The sequence below is a fragment of the Dipteris shenzhenensis genome, chromosome 26 (assembly GCF_047967505.1).
Source record: "Dipteris shenzhenensis isolate YYH24624 ecotype China chromosome 26, Dip_SZ_1.0, whole genome shotgun sequence".
Classification (NCBI taxonomy): Eukaryota; Viridiplantae; Streptophyta; class Polypodiopsida; order Gleicheniales; family Dipteridaceae; genus Dipteris; species Dipteris shenzhenensis.
Genome location: NC_141621.1, coordinates 27631767 through 27652859, shown reverse-complemented (window position 1 = coordinate 27652859; position 21093 = coordinate 27631767). Strand labels below are relative to the sequence as shown.

General features: G+C 46.5%; 1 protein-coding gene across 4 annotated transcripts in view; it reads left to right on the top strand.

Moving 5' to 3' along the window:
• LOC147884907 (anoctamin-like protein) overlaps positions 1–21093 on the top strand; it is a 49522-nt gene that overhangs the window by 9926 nt on the left and 18503 nt on the right. For all 4 annotated transcript variants that reach the window (XM_087397344.1, XM_087397348.1, XM_087397345.1 and 1 more), the window contains 3 exons: positions 9785–10045; positions 10267–10399; positions 10608–10721. In XM_087397344.1, the coding sequence (XP_087253470.1) occupies positions 9785–10045; positions 10267–10399; positions 10608–10721 (508 nt within the window). The remainder of the gene's footprint in view (positions 1–9784; positions 10046–10266; positions 10400–10607; positions 10722–21093) is intronic.

Sequence of the window (21093 nt, the reverse complement as noted above, 5' to 3'; positions counted from 1 at the left end):
TTACTGAGTGTCGCTAGTGATATCAAGAACCGTATGGAATCCATCTTTGCTACTGGAGCATAAGTCTCATCATAATCTTGACCATATTGTTGTGCAAATCCTTTTGCAACTAATCTGGCTTTGTATCTCTGAATACTGCCATCTGGATTGTACTTCACTTTGTATACCCATTTGTTGGCTATGGCCTTCTTTCCTGGTGGAAGGTCGCATAATACCCAAGTGTTATTTTTATACAAAGCATCCATTTTTTCATTCATAGCAGTTTGCCATTCTGGCTTGTCTACTGCGTCTTCGAAGTACACTGGCTCTTCTGTATCCATGATGGTAGTCATAAGAGCATAGTTGGTGGTTTCCACCTGAATTGCTTTGTCTTTCTGAGCATATGTCAATCTGGCTGGTGGTCTGCTTTCCCTAGTAGACTGTCTGAGTTGCTGTGGCTCTGCTTGGGGTGTTGCTGGCAATTCTTGCTCTTCTTCATCAACCTAATCTGTAGATGACTGTGAAGTCGATGCTTCTATCTCCTGTGTAGGTGAGGTTTTCCATTCTGATTCCTCATCAAAGATTACATCTCTGGAGATAATGACTTTGCGGTTGATGGGATCATACAATTTGTATGCTTTGCTTTCTTCACTGTAGCCAACCATGATGCATTTGCGTGACTTCGCATCCAATTTCCTGCGATGATCATCATGTATGTGGGCATATGCTATGCAACCAAATATGCGGAGATGCCCAATGCGTGGCTTGTGTCCAATGAATGCTTCATAAGGAGTCATACCTTGTATCGGTTCGGTAGGAAGCCGATTAAGCAAGTAGTTAGCTGTAGCTATTGCTTCTGCCTAATACTGATTCGGAGATGCTTTTCACTAAGCATTGCTCTAGCACTGTCTGCTAAAGTCCCATTCTTCCTTTCAGCTCTTGCATTTTGTTGAGGAGTATCTGCACATGTGAACTGTCTTTGAATGCCGTGATTTTTGCAAAAGTTCATGAATGCTGAAGACATGTATTCACCTCCTCTGTCTGATCTCATGACCTTGATCTTTCTGCCTGTTTGGTTTTCTACCATGGCTTTGAATTCTTGAAATCTGGCAAACACTTCAGATTTCTCTTTCAGAAAGTAGACCCAACAATATCTGCTGTAGTCGTCTATGAAGGTTAAGTAATAAAGTGAACCATTGATGCTGCGGGTCTGGGCATAACCCCATACATCTGTATGAATCAAATCAAGAATACCTCGTGCGTGAGAGGTACTTCTGACAAAGTTGGTTCGCTTTTGTTTGCCGAAGCAGCATGCTTCACAAACCTTTCCAAGAAACTGTAGCTTCGGAATCCCAATTGCCATATTCTGATTCCTGAGATCTAACAAGTACTTGAAGTTGACATGACCATATCTCTTGTGTCATTTTGCAGATAGTGGCATCTGTTGCATTTGAGCTGACATGGCATGCTTATCTGGTACTGTAGCTAGCATTCTGTATAAGCGTCCTTCCTTGACACCTTTTGCTACTAGCTGACATCTTTTGGATTTGTCTCTGATAGTGCATTCATCACCGTCGAAGATGACTTTGTAGTTGTGTTCCGTCATTTGACCTACTGACAAAAGGTTCTTGCTGAGCTTTGGAACATAGAGCACATCTTTGACTAATCCTTTTGTACCAGTGAAATTGTTCATAGGGATAACACCTGTCCCTTGAACCGGATTTGGTATATTGTCTGCTGTGTAGATGACATTCTTTTGACCTTCTAATGGCTTCATTTCTGTGAACCATTCCTGATGATTTGTCATATGAGATGATGCACCGCTGTCGATGTACCAAGGATCCTGTTCCACTTGGTCGACTTGATAGTTGAAATCCTCTTTGGGATTGAAATCAGTGTCTAGGTGCATTGTATCAGTCTGATGCAATTCTTCACTTGCAAGAAACATATTTCCATGTTCATTTGCAAAATGACTGTGACTAGAATGTCCACCACGATGATTTCCTCTTCCTCGGGAATTCCCTCAATTACTGCTGGATTGACCGCCTTGGTCGTACTGCTTCTTGCGGCAATCTCTTTCATAGTGTGTGACAGTAGTTGCACTGGATGTTTGACACATTGGTGGATGCATTCCCTCGTCCTTGAAATCTTCCTCGGTTGGAATGATTTCCTCTTTGCTGATTCTGATGTTGCTGATGCTGATGCTGATTCTGACTTTGATTTTGTTGATGATGACCACTTTTCTGATATGATCTACCTCTGTGTCTGCCTTTGCCTCTGCTTCTGTTTGAAGCTGTGAATGCCTGATCATTAGAATGACCTTTACGTGCTTGAATGGCCTGAGTCCTGAGTTCTTCACCAAGTAGAACTGACTGAAGTTCTTCCAGTGTTGGAATTTGCCATTGGATGATAATACTCTGGACTAGATTCTCATATCCTTCTCCTAGTCCATTCAGGATTACTTGAACCATTTCTGCGGGATTCATAGTCTCTCCTGCAACTGCAAGTTGATTGTTGTAGTCTTTGATGCGGAGAACATAAGCATGACCGGTTTCACTGCTGTTGCGGAAACTCTGGTTGATCTGGTTTCTTAGGGTGAGAATCCTGGATGTGTTCTTGGACTCGTAGAGAGCTGCGAACATATCCCATGCTTCCTTTGATGTCTTGACTGTGTTGAGCTGTCCTAGCATGACATCTTGCACATTCTGCTTGATCAGGTGATAGGCATACTTGTCTTTCTTATCCCATTCTGCTTGAGCTCGGGCAATGGCAGGATCTGCTACTGGTGCGGACACTGTTTGTGTAGATGTAGATCCCGATGTAGATCCTGTTGCTAGTGCTGTGACAACAGATGGAGTAGAGCTACTGGTGGCTGGATCGGCCAATGGTCTAGGTATAGATCCATCGACATACTCCCATTTGTCCTGAAGCACAAGAATGGTCTCCATTCGGTATTTCCATGTACCGTAATTGGAGTTGTCTAACTTAGCAGATGCCTCCAGATTGAGGTTGCTAGTCGACATGGTGCAAGAAATGTACTCAAAGAAGTGTCCTGAAAATCTCTGTATGAATCAACTGCAAATACACTGAAGATGCCAAGTGAAATCTCTGTACTGTCGGTGAAGATAGAACTGCAGTATATAAGATCTGATCTGTGTTACAAGGCTTGTGGCAATGATGCCGGGAATAGCCAAGAGGCTTTACAAGGCTGAAAATGATGTGCACGATGCCGTGAGATAGCCGAATAGGCTTTACAATGGTGGCATGTGTGTTGTGAAATCAAGTGCTATCTGCCCACTGAATCAATCTGCAATGCCTCTGAACTCTGAAGTCTGCTCATTGAACTGATGAACGTAAGGTTTCAGGTAATGTAATGATGTGAAATCGGATGTGAGCGTATGGACTGACTCCGAGTAGGTACTAGTCGGGAATTTCGGGCATGGCTTAGATTGGCAACTTGGGGAAATTCAAAGCGTCCCCTCTATGGCGATCTAGTCTACTCTGATCTAGATCTAAACCAACCGTCGATCGATGAAAGAACATCAAATAATTCCTTTTCTTTTGTTCTTTTTAAGTGCTGGGTCAGATGCGTCAATGTAGAGGCAATTGTGCATGAAGGAAGTGGTTTTGTCGGCGCGGCTCAAATGTGAGTGTAACTTGCGCCAAAATGTGCGCGTGATGTGACGAGCGCGTAGAGCACGAAAAAACGAGCGACTTTCCTTTTTGGAGCATCCTCAAATTCTTCCTGGATCAAGAGATACGACTTGATCTAGGTGGAGGGGCAAAAGGAGTGCAAATGGTGCTCAATGATGATGTGTCACTGTGAGTCACATGCAGTGATGATGTGGCACTGTGCTTAGCAAGAGGTGTGTCAGTGAAGCTCTGTGCTGAGGTGGCTGCAGTCCGCTGGCTGTAGGAGCGGTGGACGAGGGCCTATTGAGTCGTGCTGGGTAAACTAGTTGCATGCGAGTCATTGGCTCGATGTAGTTGGAGCTGTAGTAGAGCCACTTTGAGCTGTAGGAGAGACTAGTATCGGCATACGAAGGATAGGTTTTGCAGCCCTTGTCGGAGCTTGCAGCTTGTAGAGAAGAAGCTTGCCGTTTGAGGCGCCTTAGCTCTATTGCTTTGTTGAATTAAGGTTGAAGGAGAACAGAACCTCCCTACAGACAACTTCTGAGAGAGCACAAAAAACTGAGAATCTCTCTCTCTCACACAAGCAAGGTCTCTCCCTTTCTCTCACAGACAGAATGACTAGAATTCGACGGAAATTCTATTCCTTACGACGAATACAAATAGATCTCTTCCTCTCGAATGAAGATCACACTCAAGGAACTCTCTCTTTCTTTCTCTCAAAGATGGAAATCACTCTCACAGACAACGGAAATCTCTCATGGACGGAAATTTCTCACAAAGAAAACATAAGTTCTCTCAACCGAAGAGAACACTCGAGAACTCTCAATCTCTCAATCTCTCACACTCTCAAGAAGAATGGCGCCTCAGCGGAAGGTAGAACCATGCTTTGATACCATGACAAAATATGAAGAGGGGAGAGGAGAAGAGTGGAGATGAGGAGAGAGGGCACAGCTAGAGAGCACACCAGATTTAATTGAAAAAATAGAATATATACAAACCCTTTTAGGGTTAGGGTTAGGGGATCTAACCCTTTCCTTTATAGCACTCTATAAGGTTAGTGCTATGCACATATGATCACGTGATGGTGCTATGCACACATGATCACATGATGTTGAGCGTGAACTCTCAACATACTCCACTGCTCATATTGTGAAAGAAACAATAGAACCTTTCAAGCTATTATCTCGTCCGAGTAAACCTCAATGGCTTCACAATGTGATATTTTGAAAAGGATGGGGGTAAGGAATACCTGGCAATATTGCATGCTTCTCCTTGCTCGTCGCCCACCCTGCCGTCTTCTCTTCTTCATTTCTTTTTCCACCTTTTCTGCCCAAGTGATAGGCTCATTTGGTTTTCCTCTAATCTATAGATGAGATTTCCGCCATAACTTTGCGACTCCACGGAGTTGCAGAGATACGATCTTTGCCTTTCCTACCTCATAAAATTCTCGCAGGAGGGCGAAGAAATCTTCAAGCTCCTTGAGCCAAGTCTCAAGGTCTTCTCCAGTCTTCTTCTCACCATCAAACTCTGAAAGTTTGGCCTTCTTGAAAACTTGATTAAGAGCCGATTCAGCAACATCCTCTTCAACTCTTGTTCTCTTCCGAAGTTGTGGTTCTATAGCATCATTATCAGCATTGTCCCTTCTCTACCCATCCTGTCTCTTTCCTTGCTTCATCCCGCCCCTTTGCTGTTCCCATTGACATTTTTTGCCGCGCCATTGATTGCTGGAGATCAACCTTTAGTTCATAGGAGTTTGGGCCTAACTGGAGTCTCGTGACAACTAGATGGCTTGCCCTCTTGGTGAGCCCGACTATTGGTTGCAGCCCAATGAAGCTTTTCGAAGTTAGAGAAGGAGGTAGCAGTTCGCCCAGTTGTCCTAGTGGAGTTCGTGCAGGCTGAGCACCTCTTGCACCTCACACCAGTGGCCTCTGGCCTCCGGTAGAACCTTTGGAAGTGATCAGACCTCCCCTCAGAGTGTTTATGGTGATCACTGTGGGACACTACTGGTGTTGAGTAGCAAAGAGGGAAGTGGTATCCTAGGGTTCTAGAGGAGAGAGATCTTATGCCGAGTAGTTCTGAGGACAGTGGAGAGAAGACTTTCTGCAAACCAAACCAGTTACAACTAGCATTACGTGCGACAAAAGTTCAAGAAGTCCTCAAGTCGAAGACAAAGTGAACCCATTGGAGCAATCGCCAGAGCTAGTAATTTCATTGAAACTCTCATGGATCCAGACCAACAGGATCTCTAGTGGTCAGCTCGTGACTCCGACAACGAGGAAGTGCAAAGCGGAGAGCGGGTGAAAGAGGAAGGTACAAAGGACGAGGACTCAACAGGAGCTCATCAAGGTCAAGGCAACCTCCTTTCTCCTCTTGCAACTATGTCTTCATCAACAACCACTTCGACAGGATTAGTGACTACTTGAGCATTGGACTTGACACGACAAATTGGTCAAGCTGTTATTACGTTGCTTATGCCCTATCCTAGTTCTCTGTTAAGTCTCGCTTCTACATCCATTGCACCCATGGGTTCTCATTTTACTCAGGTTATGTCAATAGTGGCTTCACCATTGTAGGAGGCGGCTCGTCAGCCTCTCAACCATATGTCTCCATGGCATCCACACATAGTGCTCCTCAATCAGGAGGCCCTTGAACTCTTGCTGCTACTCTAGGCCTTGGAGTGGGTAGGGTTGTTACATCAGCCATGGCAGCTCTCATCCCACAGAGAGAGGTAGACGTCTTGAGTTACTCAACAAAATTCCATATGAAAACTCAAAAATTCAAGGGCCAACTCCATGAGTATGCAGATGCTCATGTAACAAAATTCCTCACGGCATGCAAAGCCAAAGGTGTGGAGAACGAACATGCCTTTCTACACATTTTTATGTCATCTTCGAGGATGCAGCTGACGCATGGTACAATCAATTTTCCCATGATCATTTCCAAATGTGGATGGACCTAAGGGAGGAATTTTTGCGGACTTTCAAGCTGGTAAAGTTTGAACGTATGATTGTCCAAGAATTGTCCGCAGACATGATGAAGCTAGGAGAGAGCATCTCTCAAATATACACTCAAATGAGGGTATTGGTGGCTGCTAAGATGTCGGTCCCACCTGTTGTCATGAAGGGGTGGTTCTTGAGGGCATTACCTCCCTCCATTGCAATCAAACTTGTTGACAAACTTCTTGAGCATGCCTCTTTACAAGACTTCTTGAGGGAAGCCATGAAGATTGAACGGTCTCAATTAAGCTTTGCACCACACAACCTGCATCCACTAAGCTTCCAAGAGAGGAGGGATCATTAGAGTTGAAGCATGTTAAGAAGTTGGAAGAAATCAAAGGACTCAAAGAAAGAACAAGGGAAGAGGGACCCCATCCTTTGAAGCTCAAGTCAGAAGTGGTCTTTGGTGCACCGAGTGCAATGGTTCAGGCCATGGTCACGGGGAATGTCCCTCTACATGCAAGGTCCCAACTTTTGCCTCCTTCTGTACGTTTGGTGAAATTCATGAACATGATGCCTCCAAATGTAGGTACCTAAAGGGGTTCAGGAAGCTTCTACCCGAGTATTAGAGTGCAGAACCCTAGTTGTGTGTAGTCCAAAGAGCCACACCGACCACTTCCGGCCAAGTACCCGTGGGCCATACCCCTTGCTCTTGTGAATGCATCAGAGCCACGTCTCCCTTCCATTGTTCCGTCTCCACTTCTTCCTAATCTCCCTTTGCACCCAATCAGGTTGGGGAGCCATATTTTTATCCTCAGGAGTATCACTAGCCACCTACTCCATTAGGTGGGTATGGACCATACTACCCACGTGGGTTACGGGGTGCTTTTCGAGGGGGTCATAGAGACTAACCAGAGGGACCAACCTTCAATGATGCATCATGTGCTATAGATGTGGTGAGTATGGCCACTACCAAGATGATTGTACACAAGTGTTTGGCGGACCATCTTGCACATTGTGCAACTTTAATGGCAAGGAGGAGGAGCGGCGGGGGAGGCAGACAACCCACATCTGATTGGGGCAGTGTTGGGAGCTGTGACAAGGTCACAATCCAAAGGTGATATTTCTGATGAACTGAGTAATGATACTAGAGGCCTTGTCGTTGACCACGACCACCTCCATCACAAGACATAGTACAAGTGCGTCTCCAATGACGTCTTTAAGGAAGTTGGCCCCAACCTCCACCCCCAACCTCCACAGTGGACAATGTGACCAAGAATACCTGCCTGTGTCTTCTACTATTAGTGGATCGGAAAGAATCTCTAATAGGACATGGGAGTCTTCAAGTGATTAATCTATGCCTTCAAGGTAGCAGGCTGTGATCAAGGGTGTTATACGTGACATTTAATCAAGTACGGAGGAGGAGGGCAGAACCTTAAGTTTCCTTCTCGCAAGTTTAGAACAGTGCAGTTTGCAACTGGCCTACACAATGAACAGACATGAGCATGAAGCATGGACAAGGAAGAGCAGCTAGAACCTTCCACTCTCTCCACAGTTCACACAAGGAAAAGTGGGCTTGCCATGGTACTTCAGATGACAAAGGCAAGGGGCTGATGGATTCCACAATACAAGAGACAAGGGCTGGAGGTTCAGATCCATGTCCTCGACCTCACATTAGCTTTGATCCTCAGACCGAAGCCAGGGTTCTTTGGTCACAAAAGTCTATCACCCAGCCTACTCTTTGATGGAGAATCTAATGGAATTCCGACCCAACATCACCCTAAGACAACTATGTCAGTTGTCTCCTCAAATCAAGTACTTTACCATTGCATTCTTGAAACGCATGCCATGAGATCGAGGAAAGGGGCCAGTTCAAGGAGTTGCTGAGGATGGACTGACACTAAACCCTTGCTCATCTTATGCCACCCTCACGTGTGCACAAAGTCCCAAGCTCACTATGGACATAAATGGGGTGCAACTAAAGGATGTGTTCCTGGATGGTGGCGCAGCCATGAACATCATGCCTAAATGTACGCTGCAACAACTTGGTTTGAAGTTGAAAAGTGATGTACATTTCCAAGTGAAAATGGTTGATCAATGCAGAGTGAAGCCTATGAGAACAGTTCAACGTGAAGATTGGTGGTGGAGCCACATTCCTATCCAACTTTGTCGTCCTGGACATGACCGAAGATGAACAAACTTATCATCTACTTCTTGGTAGACCATGGCTAGGGTCGGACAAGGCCATTCAAGATTGGTTCGCTGATGAGATTCAATTTCCCTTCGGGTGCACATCCTTGGAAATAGATATGATCAATAGAAAGGCTCATTACTAGCCAATAGATCTCGGGGAAGAGAATTTCGAAGAGGAAGTAGGCGTGCAGGAGAAGTGTTGGGCTCTTGGGAATCGGTCTATTCTGGGAGAACAATTGGCCTATGTTGAGGACTCACCCTCAGCACGAGAGGATGGTGAGCACTTGAAGCTGGCCCGAAAGAGGAAGAAGCTGTCATCTTGGATTGGATGAAGCCGTGGGCTCCTTATCAGTCAACATGGTGGAGTTATGCCCCCCAGAGGATTCTGAAGTCCATCTTGGTAATCCAAGGACTGTGCAAGATGAAGCATATGTTGCACCTGGCTTAGGTGCAAGATGAAGCATATGCTGCACTAGTTTATGAAACTATTCCTTTTTGGCTCTGCAATAATCTCCATGTATATTGTAGAATAGTGACTACAAGTGCCAGACAAGGTGGTGGTGAGGTTGGCCGGGTGACTCAGGATATGACCATGATGAGGCAATGGAGGCACATGACATGGATAGTTCAGACCGAACTGAGGACCATCTGGCGACAACAGAGGGAGAGGACACTGATGGTATTGCAGAGTCAGACCCGTATGATCCTTATGATACCGAAGAGGAGGACGACCACCCGGTGCTTAATGTCACCCGGGGACAAGTGGTGCACCAGATGACGGCTGGAAGGACAATTGACATCATAGTGCATCATGATGGACCTAGAGGGAACCAAGAATAGGTTGGACAACTAGGAGGAGTTGTACACATCCAAATTGGAGTCAGGGATCCTCCATGCAGTGGAGCAGACCACACCTTATCTTACCTTTGTTAGTTTCCACTCCTGTATATTCTGAATTTGGATTGTATTTTGTCTTAATGTATTTTATATAGTCCCTTAAATTTTTGTAGTCATTGCACTTTTTTGATATCAATGCTGACCAGGTGGAATCATAGCTTCACCTTTGATAATTTGGAACAAGAAGATCTTTCCACATCTCTGAATGATGCTCTTGCTGAGACGGAGACTCAAGGAGGAAGCGTATCACAAACACAAAAGGAATTTCTACAGAAAGAGGAATGGATGGAACATTTCAGGAGTTTCAGAAATACTGCAGCTGTAATTGCAGGAATACTCTGTCTGCAGCTTCCCTTTGAGGTCATATATGCTCATCTAAGCTATGTGATAAAGTCCGATTTCCTCAAGTAAGTGTTTATTTCGTTTTTTAAAGTGAGATCATGAATTTAATAATGAAATTTTAATCAGCATATATTCATGATCTGCTTGAAATGGAATGATGATACTCAATGTTAAGCAATACAGTTTGCTTTCTGAATATTTTGTGTTTGTTTGTTATATTTTTGGTTCCTCCTACGTCCACATATAATATTCTAAATAATGCCTTTGTGTATTGTTCACATTTAAGCTTCCTACTTACGGGTGTATATCTTCTAGCGATTCAATATTTTACAAAAATTGGAGGAAATTTTGCTGTAAGGCTGACTAAATCAGAGCACTACGCAAGCAAAGAAGATGAAGCTGATAGTCTTGTTTACAAGGTTCATTACGATCTTTGTTCATCCTACATTTAGAAGTTGAGTTTGTTCCCCTTGTTATTTAACAGAAAGAGAACCAATAACTTTGGCGTATCTTACCAGCTGCCTTGACTCTGATTGAAGTGTATGACTCCACAACATTGTTACAAAGCAAAAATGTGATGAATATTCTAGTTGGATTTAGATTGATGCTTGAAAACATGGCTTGCAGGTTTTTGGTGTGTACTTCATGCAGTCATATATAGGCCTTTTTTATCATGCTTTGTTTCAGCGAGATTTTGTTATGTTTCGGCGGTTCCTCACTCAACGTTTGGTTATATCCCAGGTATATGTGATTCCCTACTTTTTGGTACCTTTTCCCATTCTGCAAACTTGGACATTGACAGCATTGGTTTTCTGAAATATGCCTTTGAATAGAAGATATTGGAATGGTTGCTCGATAATGGCAAAAGTGCTTCCTGGATCAGCCATAACATTATTGCAAAAGTGAAGTGCCTTACTAAAGTTAAGAACAGTAGAGGCATGTGGACGACGCATACTTGAAATACTTGATACTTGAGCTTATGGCTGGATCCTTGAACATAAAGTTTTGCACAAGAGTGGGACTTCAGGCAAGAAGGCATGCATGATGGGAAATGAAAGAGAGATCAACACACATAGAAATAAAGGAATGGAGAGACCCTCTATATGAAGACCTTTGTATAAATGGATGCCCAAGTAGGTGGAGATGTATGTGTGAGAGCATATGTTTATACTATAGCTTAAATGAAGAGAATGTGGACTACTTTTTAATTAGCCTTCCCTTTAGTGGTATCCGGCTGCTAAACAAGGGGCCTCATTCGTGCTCAGCCCCGGTGCAAAGAGGAGTTTGAGCGTCAACCCTTGTTTAGCACCCGGAGATCAGGGATCAGGATGGGCGTATGCTCGGCCAACGGACTCACATTGGTTGGGTACAGTGGGACAGTGGACCGGCCGGCTTGGAGTAGATTACCCATGGAGGCAGAGGCAAGACTTGGCGCCTTCACGCGAATGGACAGCAGATGGTTGGTTCAGTTCTCTCGGACTGGTGTTCCCTTGAGGATGTTGATGCAGCAAGGAAGCACGCAGCTTGGTTTTTTCCGTGTAGGACCTGGAGGCCTACTGCAGGCATTCACGGAGAGAGACCCATAGATGAATGGGAGTCTGGATGGGATTCATTGGCAGATGATCAGAATGGTGGGACGTTTGGGGGAGGAGTGGCACATTGATCGTCCCAGTATCCCAGAGCAGGATGCCCCCAGATGGCGCCTCTAGCTTTGGGAGGGTAGGCCCTTGGGAGAGTGGTTCTGGCCCTCCAGGGGCAGCCTTGCTGAGCAGATGGACGAGGTTCCCTTCTTTTCCTACACCACATGGATTCGCAAGAGGCTTCAGATGGACTCTTCAATTTGGACCCCTTTGAGGGAGAGGCATTGGGTGGCCCAAAGAGTGCCCCAGGAGGTCCGTTCCAGGTTTTGGATGCGGTTACAGTCCAGTTTGCGGCCGAGGAAGATCTCCTACTTCTTCTGGCTGGCCGCCCACGGAGCCTTGCCCATCGGCCCATGGTTGGAGTAGATGCGGATGGAGGGGCAATGTCATTGTTGCTCTGCTGGTTTTCTGGAGACAATCGCTTGCTGCCTTTGGAGCTATTGTAGCGCAGTGAGGATTTGGATGGAAGACCTCAAGCCTTCAGAGGGACTACAGAGGGAGGACATACGTTCTAGATTGATGAGGTTTTCCCAGCTTACCGGATACAAGGTCAGAGCATTCAGAGGATAGAGCTCCATGAGACGGTTCCTCTTGATAGTCTCGTTCCTCATTCTTCTCTGGAGAATAGCGTATGGGAGGTAGTAGCCAATATCATGGCGTGGAACATTTAGGTTGCTCGCTGCAGTCTGGTGATGGGTGAGCATCCGGTTCCACCCTCGGGTGCAGTCTGGTGATGGGTGAGCATCCGGTTCCACCCTCGGCTACCTTGGTCGCCATCTGGCAGGATATCATCTACACCCTCCGCTCCACCTAGGAGTGTGAGACCCTAGGGCAACTGTCGCGAGGCGCGCTCGATTATGCATGGCTTGGCCTGCAGGAGATCTTTACATACTCACTCCGCGAGGGATTCGCTGGTTGTATAGTCCCCCCACTTGGCTGTCTGTTAGCCCCAGTACCAGAGATCCCCTAGGCAGTGAGCTGGGTTTCTTTGGAACAGGCTGGTTTTTTCATCCTTTTTCCAGTTTATTCCATACTCAATACCTTTGGGGCTGCTGTTTTGTATGAAGTCTTTCAAGCATTAATAGAAGGTTCCTTTCTTTGGGGGGAAAAAAAAGAAAGAAGAAGCAGCCCCATAACCGTTGCTATCTTTTGTCGTCCGACTCTTTAGTATGCCCGTTCCTAGGTTTCTTCCCATTGTTGAAACCACCTTTGCCGAAGGAGTTGTCAGCTTGGTACGTGTTGAGGGCTGCCTTAGGTCCGTGATCCTTGCTCATGAGCTCAAAATTTTGAGCAGGCTCATAAGCACTTTGGTACACTTGAGGCGTGAAACTACGCATGTATCACTAAATGTCGGAGCACAAGCCACAAGGAAACTTACCATGTTTTCCTTGTTCCTCCCTCTATAATTGAATCCCCACCTGTGTAATTCAGTTGGCATAATGGTTTACCGTTTGAGTGAGGCCCTTGGAAAGTTTGAAGAATTAACTTTACAAAAGATCCAAATATTGAGGGGGGTAGGAAGCGTGTCCTGATATCCTCCATGAATTCTGTCCAAGAATGAATAATGAGGCATCTCATCATGAAATGACCGCCTCGCCTGCAAGGTGCACTGATGCGAGGATGCACCACTCGTTGTCTCCCATGAGAACCATTGAGAAGTAAATTGCAAATTGGTTGAGCCAAGATATCAGCACTAAAGATTTGGTTTTGCCATTGTACCATTAGAAGTTGAGCTTTCAGGGAATGATGATTTGGCAAGCTGATGAACCCTCTCGTTTGCCTCCCCCTCCTGTTGTTGGAGTAAAGAAATGAGGAGATGGTGATCATGTTCTTCCTTTGCCTCCCAAGCCTCAGAATTTCAGTCCTCTTTGGCCTTTTGAGCCTCTCGCTCAGCTTCTTGATCAGCGTGTTCATGGGCCTCCTTTGTTGCTTGAGCTTCACTGTTGCCTCCCAAGCCTCACAATCTCAGTCCTCTTTGTCCTTTTGAGCCTCTCGCTCAGCTTCTTTATCAGTGTGTTCATGGGCCTCCTTGTTGCTTGAGCTTCATGGTTACGCTCTCTTGCACATTGAGATCACACAATAAAGGTGTCCTATTGGAAGCATGTCGAAAATCATGTGAAGTCCACGGCAAAGTGTATCTCTGTCTCAATGTGGAAACTTCAAGATTATACGACGCCATCACTTTGGCTTGCCTCCATCCTCATGCCTCAAGTGTCGGCTTTATTCCTCTCGGCCTCCCCTTGTTTTTCCTTTTCACGTATCTTTTGCATATGATCTGTTTTTTTGGGACCACACCACTGTGCTTCACCTGGTCATGTCGCAACTTATCAGTGGGACAAATTCTTACTATTCTTGGACTTTCACTTTTGTGTATGGGAATTGAAGATGAAGCTTTGTTTCCTGACACTTGAGCTGACGATTAGTGGGTGCATTGCCTACCAAAATGTCTTTATTTTTTCCTTTGCAGGTGCTGCACTCAATCAGCCAGTTAGTTTAGTGTCTTAAGTGGAAGTTGCTGTTGGATTAATTTCTGACCTTGTTGAACTTTATCTTATGTAAGCAAGAGTTGGTTGCCTTGAAAGCCTCCTCTTGTTATGACAAGAGAAATCACTAATCCGTGATTAGTAGACATTAGAACATTATTATATATGTAACATGTATTTGTATTTATGATGGACACCGACCGATTTGTTATGGCGGTGGATCATCTCAATAGATAGGACTAGTTGAGCTGGAGCCACTGCTTCAGACGGCATCGAATTTGGACATGCGACACTTATTCTATTAATAAAAATGTGCACACACATGTCTAGGTCCTAGGGGCAATAGGAAGGGAAGGGTGCATTAAGGTGCATTGAATGGTAGATGCATGGGTCATAGGCTAAGGGTAGGTGTAAATGAGTGATCTCAAGGGACATTAATGAAAGGGTATCACCCTTTCATTGTGAATCTCATGTAGCATTCTTCATTCACCTTGCATTCATCCACCATCTCACACACACCTTGCATGTAGGTCGAAATAGAAACAAGTACTCTCACGAGGGCACTCTTCCCTATTTGGAGGGCCAATTGGAATTCAAATTCTGCATGCATTGCACACATTTGCATTTCTCGAGAAGGCTGTTTCTTCACATTTGGTATCAGAGCATCGACGATCCACTAGCGGGACGGGAAGAGAAAGTGAAAAAGCGAGCACAAGGGAGGGCGCAAGCGTGCGGGACAGCAGCCAACGCAGCATGCACTCGGAAGGGAGCCATACAAGAAGGTGGCACACGGAGGAGAATAAATGGAAGGCATAGCGGGAGAGTGCCGCAGGAAGGCACGTGCGTGTAGAAACCCTCGCACAAAGCAGCGCACGGAAACCCAAAGAACTCTGCGCGAAACAGGTCCTTGGCTGGAGCCTGTGCGAAGGCAGAGGACTGCCGGATGAAGGAAAACAGGGTAGGCAGACTTCGAAATTTCGAAGAAGGCTTGAATTTGGAACTCCTGAGATAAGGGCTTTGTCTGATTTTTTTTGCTCTTTGGACGGGGAACGGGGTGTCCTACCCCCCCGTACGAATAGACCCTTAAAACCCTTAAACCGTGAGGAAAAGATACATCCCCTTGTTCTCCCCAACGGAAAGTCGGATCGGAACAAGATTTTAAGGGGATGATCCACCCACCAAGTACCCCCTATAACGGTATCTAGAGCTCCAATCCATTCAAAATAAGTAGCCCAAATGGAGCACACCAGTTTACAGCAAAAATACAAGAAGAAGAGCCTAAAAGAGAAGGAAGAAGAGGTCATTTGAAGTGGTTTTTTCGACAAGCAAAGCGGGAGTCGGATAAGTACCACCAACTCTCCAACACTTGACTTTTGCTCCCCTTTTCTGAAATTACAACAAGTCATTTTCTCTCTTGTATTATTAAAAGGAAAGAATGGAAGGAGAAGGGATATTTAATAATGAAGTTATCCTTTTTCCTCCATTACTAGAAGGAGATAGGGAGAGAACACCATCACCTCCTCCTAAAGAGGATAATATAGATGAGAGTTACACACATATTGAGTATGATAACCCACGTATAGAATTACCTTCATCTCTTGCACTGGACGTGCCTCCCAAACAAAAACCAAACAACCACCTCACACTGGACGTGCCTCCCATTATGGGGAGGGAACCGGTGCTCCCGCTCCCGGCCGGACACTAAGACTTGCACCCACACCCCAAGAGAAATGGGAGACAAAGCTAAGAAAGACGACAATAACAACAACAAAAAAAAGCAAACGACACAACTGAAATTGGAGGATGTGAACACACATTACAACCGAAGTGGACTCGGGGTAGACAGCAAGGCAAAGATAGGACCCGCCTCAGCTTCTTCAGCCTCTATCTCTACCTCAACCTCAACTCCCGCTACAGTGTCAGTTTCGTTTTCGGCTCCAGCCTTAGCTCCCTCTATCTCTATCTCTATCTCTATCTCTACTTCGACTTCAGCCCTCTTCAGGCCCAGCAGCTCTAGTTCCAGTCTCAACTCCCTCTACATCTACGATCAGTGACATACTCATGCCCATGGCGCCGATTGTTATTCCCTTCCCCTCTTCTCCTGTTGCAGCTCTCACATAGCTTATGACCCCTACTTCGGAGGTGTCATACACTGTGCCGCATTACGTTTCTCTCCCCTCTCCCTCTCAGTTAGCCCACCCTCCCACATCCCGTTGGGACTGCCTCATCCATTCCACTATCATCTCCGTTCCTCACTCAGTCACCGTCCAATTTTCGGACTCAGTCCCTCTTTCATGCCACACTCACCACAGTTTCAACATGGACATGGGTGGGCTAATACACCAAAGGCCCGTGAGACCTTGCTCACGGAGATACATAGTTTCTGTGAGCGTGAGATGGAGCTGACTCGCTTCGCACGGGAGCAGGTCCGCTTCAACCAGGAGCAGGGCCGCATCATACAGGAGCAGGCTAGGGCCATTCGGGAGCAGGCGGGTCTTATTCAGGGACTCAGACAGGATATCATGCAGCTTCGACAGGAGGTCACAGCCATACACACTGTCCTAGGGAGTACCCCGGTGGTCGAGGCACAGATTGCGAGCATGCAATCTGCTATTGAGGAGATTTCCATATGGGTTGATGTGGCCAAATGGGAACCCGCAAGGGTAACCATTTCGGCTGCCCTCATGGAGCAGTAGCAGAGAGCCAGTAAGGCTCTCAACATTAGAGTACGCTGGATCCCACGCACTGAGGCTACACCGATGGTAGATGCGACTGCGTTCGTGGCCGCTACCTTGGGTGTGGATGAACACAGGATAGAGAGGGCATGGCGGGTGGGGAGAGATCCCAACCGAGAGCAACCCCTGATCATACGGTTCCATGACACTCAGGCATGACTTTCAGCTCTACGACGCAGGTCAGTCCTTCGAGATCAGCTAGCGATCTCTATGGATGAGGACCTCACACCTCTACAGGTTGAGGAGAGGCGCTCTTTGCTGCAGCAGCGGGATCAGGCCGCGGGATCAGGCCGGGAAGGAGGGAAGTGGGCAGTGGTATGAGAGGGACGACTTCTTACAGGCCCCCGTAGGGCACCTGCCCCCTCCCCTACATAGGAAAGCGGGGTCTATGAGACTCAGATATCCGAGACCCTGTCCTGCACCATTTGGAACTGTAATGGTACCTTATGGTCAGAACCAGGGAACTTCTCGGAATCCTATACAGGCCATGACATAGTCTTCTATACAGAGACACATCAGAGTCAGAGCGCCCTCTTCCAATAGTCAGCGGATCTACATGGGAGTCTGCCTACAGAGATGAGATGAGGGGTACAGGAGGAGTTCGAGGTTCAGGTGGAGTTGCAGTCATTTTCAGATCCACACTTCGGGGGATCATTTCAGTAGAGCAGAGAGATACACATTCCAGATTTCTTTGGATCCATATACGACAGATTTATTTGTCGTAGTTTGCTACTTCCTCCCGGAGACCTCCCACTTTGCCAGAGATATTCGAGGTGATGATGAGACATTCCCATTTGCTGTCCTTTATCAGTCCATCGTTGACTTTTCTAGCCGCGGAGAAGTCCTTCTAGTGGGGGACTTCAACGCGAGGACCAGGGCCCGTCAGGTACCACTTCTTGACTCAGAGATGATTCCACTCTACTGTCAGACGTTGACCTTGAGGAGGCAGGTATGCTACGGGTTTCGGCTAACAGGCGAGGTCTATTCTCATGTTATGGGCAGGCCCTATTAGACCTCGGTAGGATACATGATCTCATTATCTATAATGGTCTTGACAGATGGCCCGCCTCAGGTGGTTTCACATGCTTTCCACATGGGGGGGCTCTAGTGTTGTTGATTACATCATGGGATCCCTTGTCTTCACATCTCGCATTACTGACTTCACTGTAGCACCTCTCCCCCCAGGGGCTGATCATACATACCTTTTCTTTCGCATCTCCACCTTCCTTCGCACAGCACCTTCCACCCCACTCAGTGCTTACTCCACCTACCACGATATATGCTTTGATCGGAATCACTCACCTTCTTACTCTGGCCGTCTGTACATACTTCTCGCTTATATTGACTTCATACCCCTTTTAGAGGATCGTGCTGCCCTTGTCACCCGCTCACTACACGAGACTGCCATTCACGCTTTTTTCCACACCACCCGCCCACCACCCTCTGGAACCGTATCCTGTAATAGTTGGTATGATGATGAGTGTAAGGCCTTACGCCGTCAACTCAGATTCGAAACCAAAAACAGTCTTCCAAGCGCACCAGATATGCTACGTGAATATCGTCACTGAGTTCATTGCATATGGGATTAACCTCCTAGTCCCAATCTTAGCAAAGCTTTTTAATGAAGCGGTTAGTTTGGGATTTCCACACACTTGGACCATTAACACTATCTCAACCATCCACAAGGCAGGGGATCCCATGAGCCCGGAGAACTACAGGACCATTATGATTGGACATGTCATGTCCAAGATTTATGCATCAGTACTTGACTCTCAGGTTAGCAGACTTGCAGAGTGTCGAGGACTTGGAGCAGCAGGATAGGCCAGATTCCGGCGTGATCATGGAACCATGAACCACATTCTCACGCTCAGATGTATCATCGAGGAGGCGAGGTCACGGAAGCAGAGGGTTTATTGTTGCTTTGTGGATTTTTGCAAGGCATTTGACACAGTCCCGAGAGCTCGCCTCATACGGCGCCTACAAGACTTGGGTTATGACCAGGGTATCATTTGGGCTGTCATGGCACTTTACGAGAGAGTTTCCGGCAGAGTTCGGGTAGGATCCGAGTGGACAAACGAGATCACGAGTACCATTGGGGTCAAACAATGGTGTCCTTTGTGGCCTACCTTGTTTGGCCTCTACATTGACGAGCTTGAGACAGTGATGCAGACACAGGGGGGTGTAGGTTGCTCTCTTGCGGGCACGTTGATCCAGATTTTGCTCTATGCAGATGACGTGGCTCTCTTGTCTTCCTCAGCAGAGGGGCTTTAGAGACACCTAGACACACTACAGTCCTTTTGTGAGTCTCATGATTTGAAGGTCAACCTGGGTAAAACCAAGGTCATGATCTTCAATACATCTCGAGCCATCATGCGTCAGGAGCAGTTCACATTTGCGGGGTCATCTATTGAGATAGTTTCATCATACACTTAGCTTGGGGTTATTTTCTCCAGACCGAGCTTCACTATGAGACCCGCGATGCAGGCACGCTTGAGTAGAGGGTATGCCTCATTGGCCAGACTAGAGAGGCAGTGCTTCTGCTCGCACTTTCAGGATTTACACACTAAGGGGTTGCTTTTTGACTCCTTGGCTTGCTGTAAACTACTCGGTGCTTTCTATCAATTCAGAGAACGGAATTTGCAGAGGCATTTGAATGAGATGATTGCGAGTTGCCAAACACATATACTTGAACTTAAGAGTTTGCAATTAAGCTGGAATTAAGACTTATACAGCTTAAACACAAAGTGACATCATTGGAGAATGCAATATGATTGAGGGGCCAAGACGGGGCCCCCCCCTTATCCAGGCTCACTTTATTCTTGAAAATGGAGATACAAGACCAAGGTGCAATGCACCTTCCAAACTGATGAACTCAGTGAAAACCTAGGACCTAGATACAAGACTCAAGAGCATATGTACAAGGTAGACAACAAAAAAGAGGACTCCAAGCTCAGGTTTCAACTCTTGGCTTGCCCAATCCACAAGGAAGAAGCCTGCAACAATCACCACTTACATCCAACATTAGAGACAAGCACTAGTTTCTAGAAAGATAGTAGAAACAACATGAAATAGTGCTGTAAATGAGATAAACTTGACAATACAGGCTCCCTTCGTGACTTGACCCTTTTGTAGATGAAGTCCTTGATGCCTCTGAAGCTACCTTGGGTGAGGGGAGTGTGGAAATGGGGCTGGAATGAGAACAGCTTAGAAAAATAGCCTGTAGGCTAGAGAGAGAAAGCTTTTATGAAGTGATAGCTGTAGAGAGAGAGTGCCAATGCTGATCCCAAGGGAGGAGATGTAAGAGAGGAGCTGCTGCTGTTCCAGAGGTGCACAGAAAGGCAGATTTCTGCAAGGGAAATGGGCTGGAACAGTAGAGAGAGAAATTCTGCAGTAGAGAGAGAAAGACTGCAGCAGGAGAGAGAAAGGGGCTGTGGCTGCTCCAGGCTAGGTGAAGGAGAGAGGATGCTGCTGCTGTTCCAGAAGAGCTGAGAGGGGGCAGATTTCTGGAGAGGAGGGGCTGGAACTGTAGAGAGAGAATGTGCTGTTGTAGAGAGAGAAAGTGCTGCTGAGGTGAGAGAATGGCCTGGGGAGAAGCTGGCTGCACCCAAGGAGCTGGAGAGGTTCTGCTGCATCATCCAAAAGGAGGGAGAAGAAAAGTGACGAAATTTTCATGTGTGGAATGAAGGGGAGAGGCCTTCTTTTATAGGCTCAGCCCCCCCCTAGGCCTAGAGTGGAAGGTGGACACTTGTCCCAGATTTTTGGTGGGCTGCAGTCCCAAAGAGGACAGCCCACAACCTGCCCCAAATCTACGAGATTTGGGGCCAAACACTTGGCCTGCATGCCCTGCCACTTGCCATGCATGCTGCCACATGTGTGGGACAGGTGGACTGACCTGCCAGCTCAGATTCCATGTGGCAGTCTGCCACGTGTCAGCTGCCACGTCACTCCCAAAAACCCTAAAATTTCAAAGTTGTCAGAATTTAATTCTGATCGCACCCACGGGTTCCTAACAGCTGTTCCTAACAGCTTAGACTATCTATTGACGTACTCTAAGGTCATAACTGAGCCATACTGAGCTCATTTGTTTGTCGTCTTATCTTGTATCTCCATTACTCTTGGCATGCTGCCAGGCCCACACCCAAAGCTCAGGGAACATTCTCTTGAATGGTTCCTAGGTCGGTATGCAATCTGTGCATTTGATTGGTCCCATGTTTGGGTACTCAGGTGGGGTGTGGTTCCTAGATGTTCCTCTCAA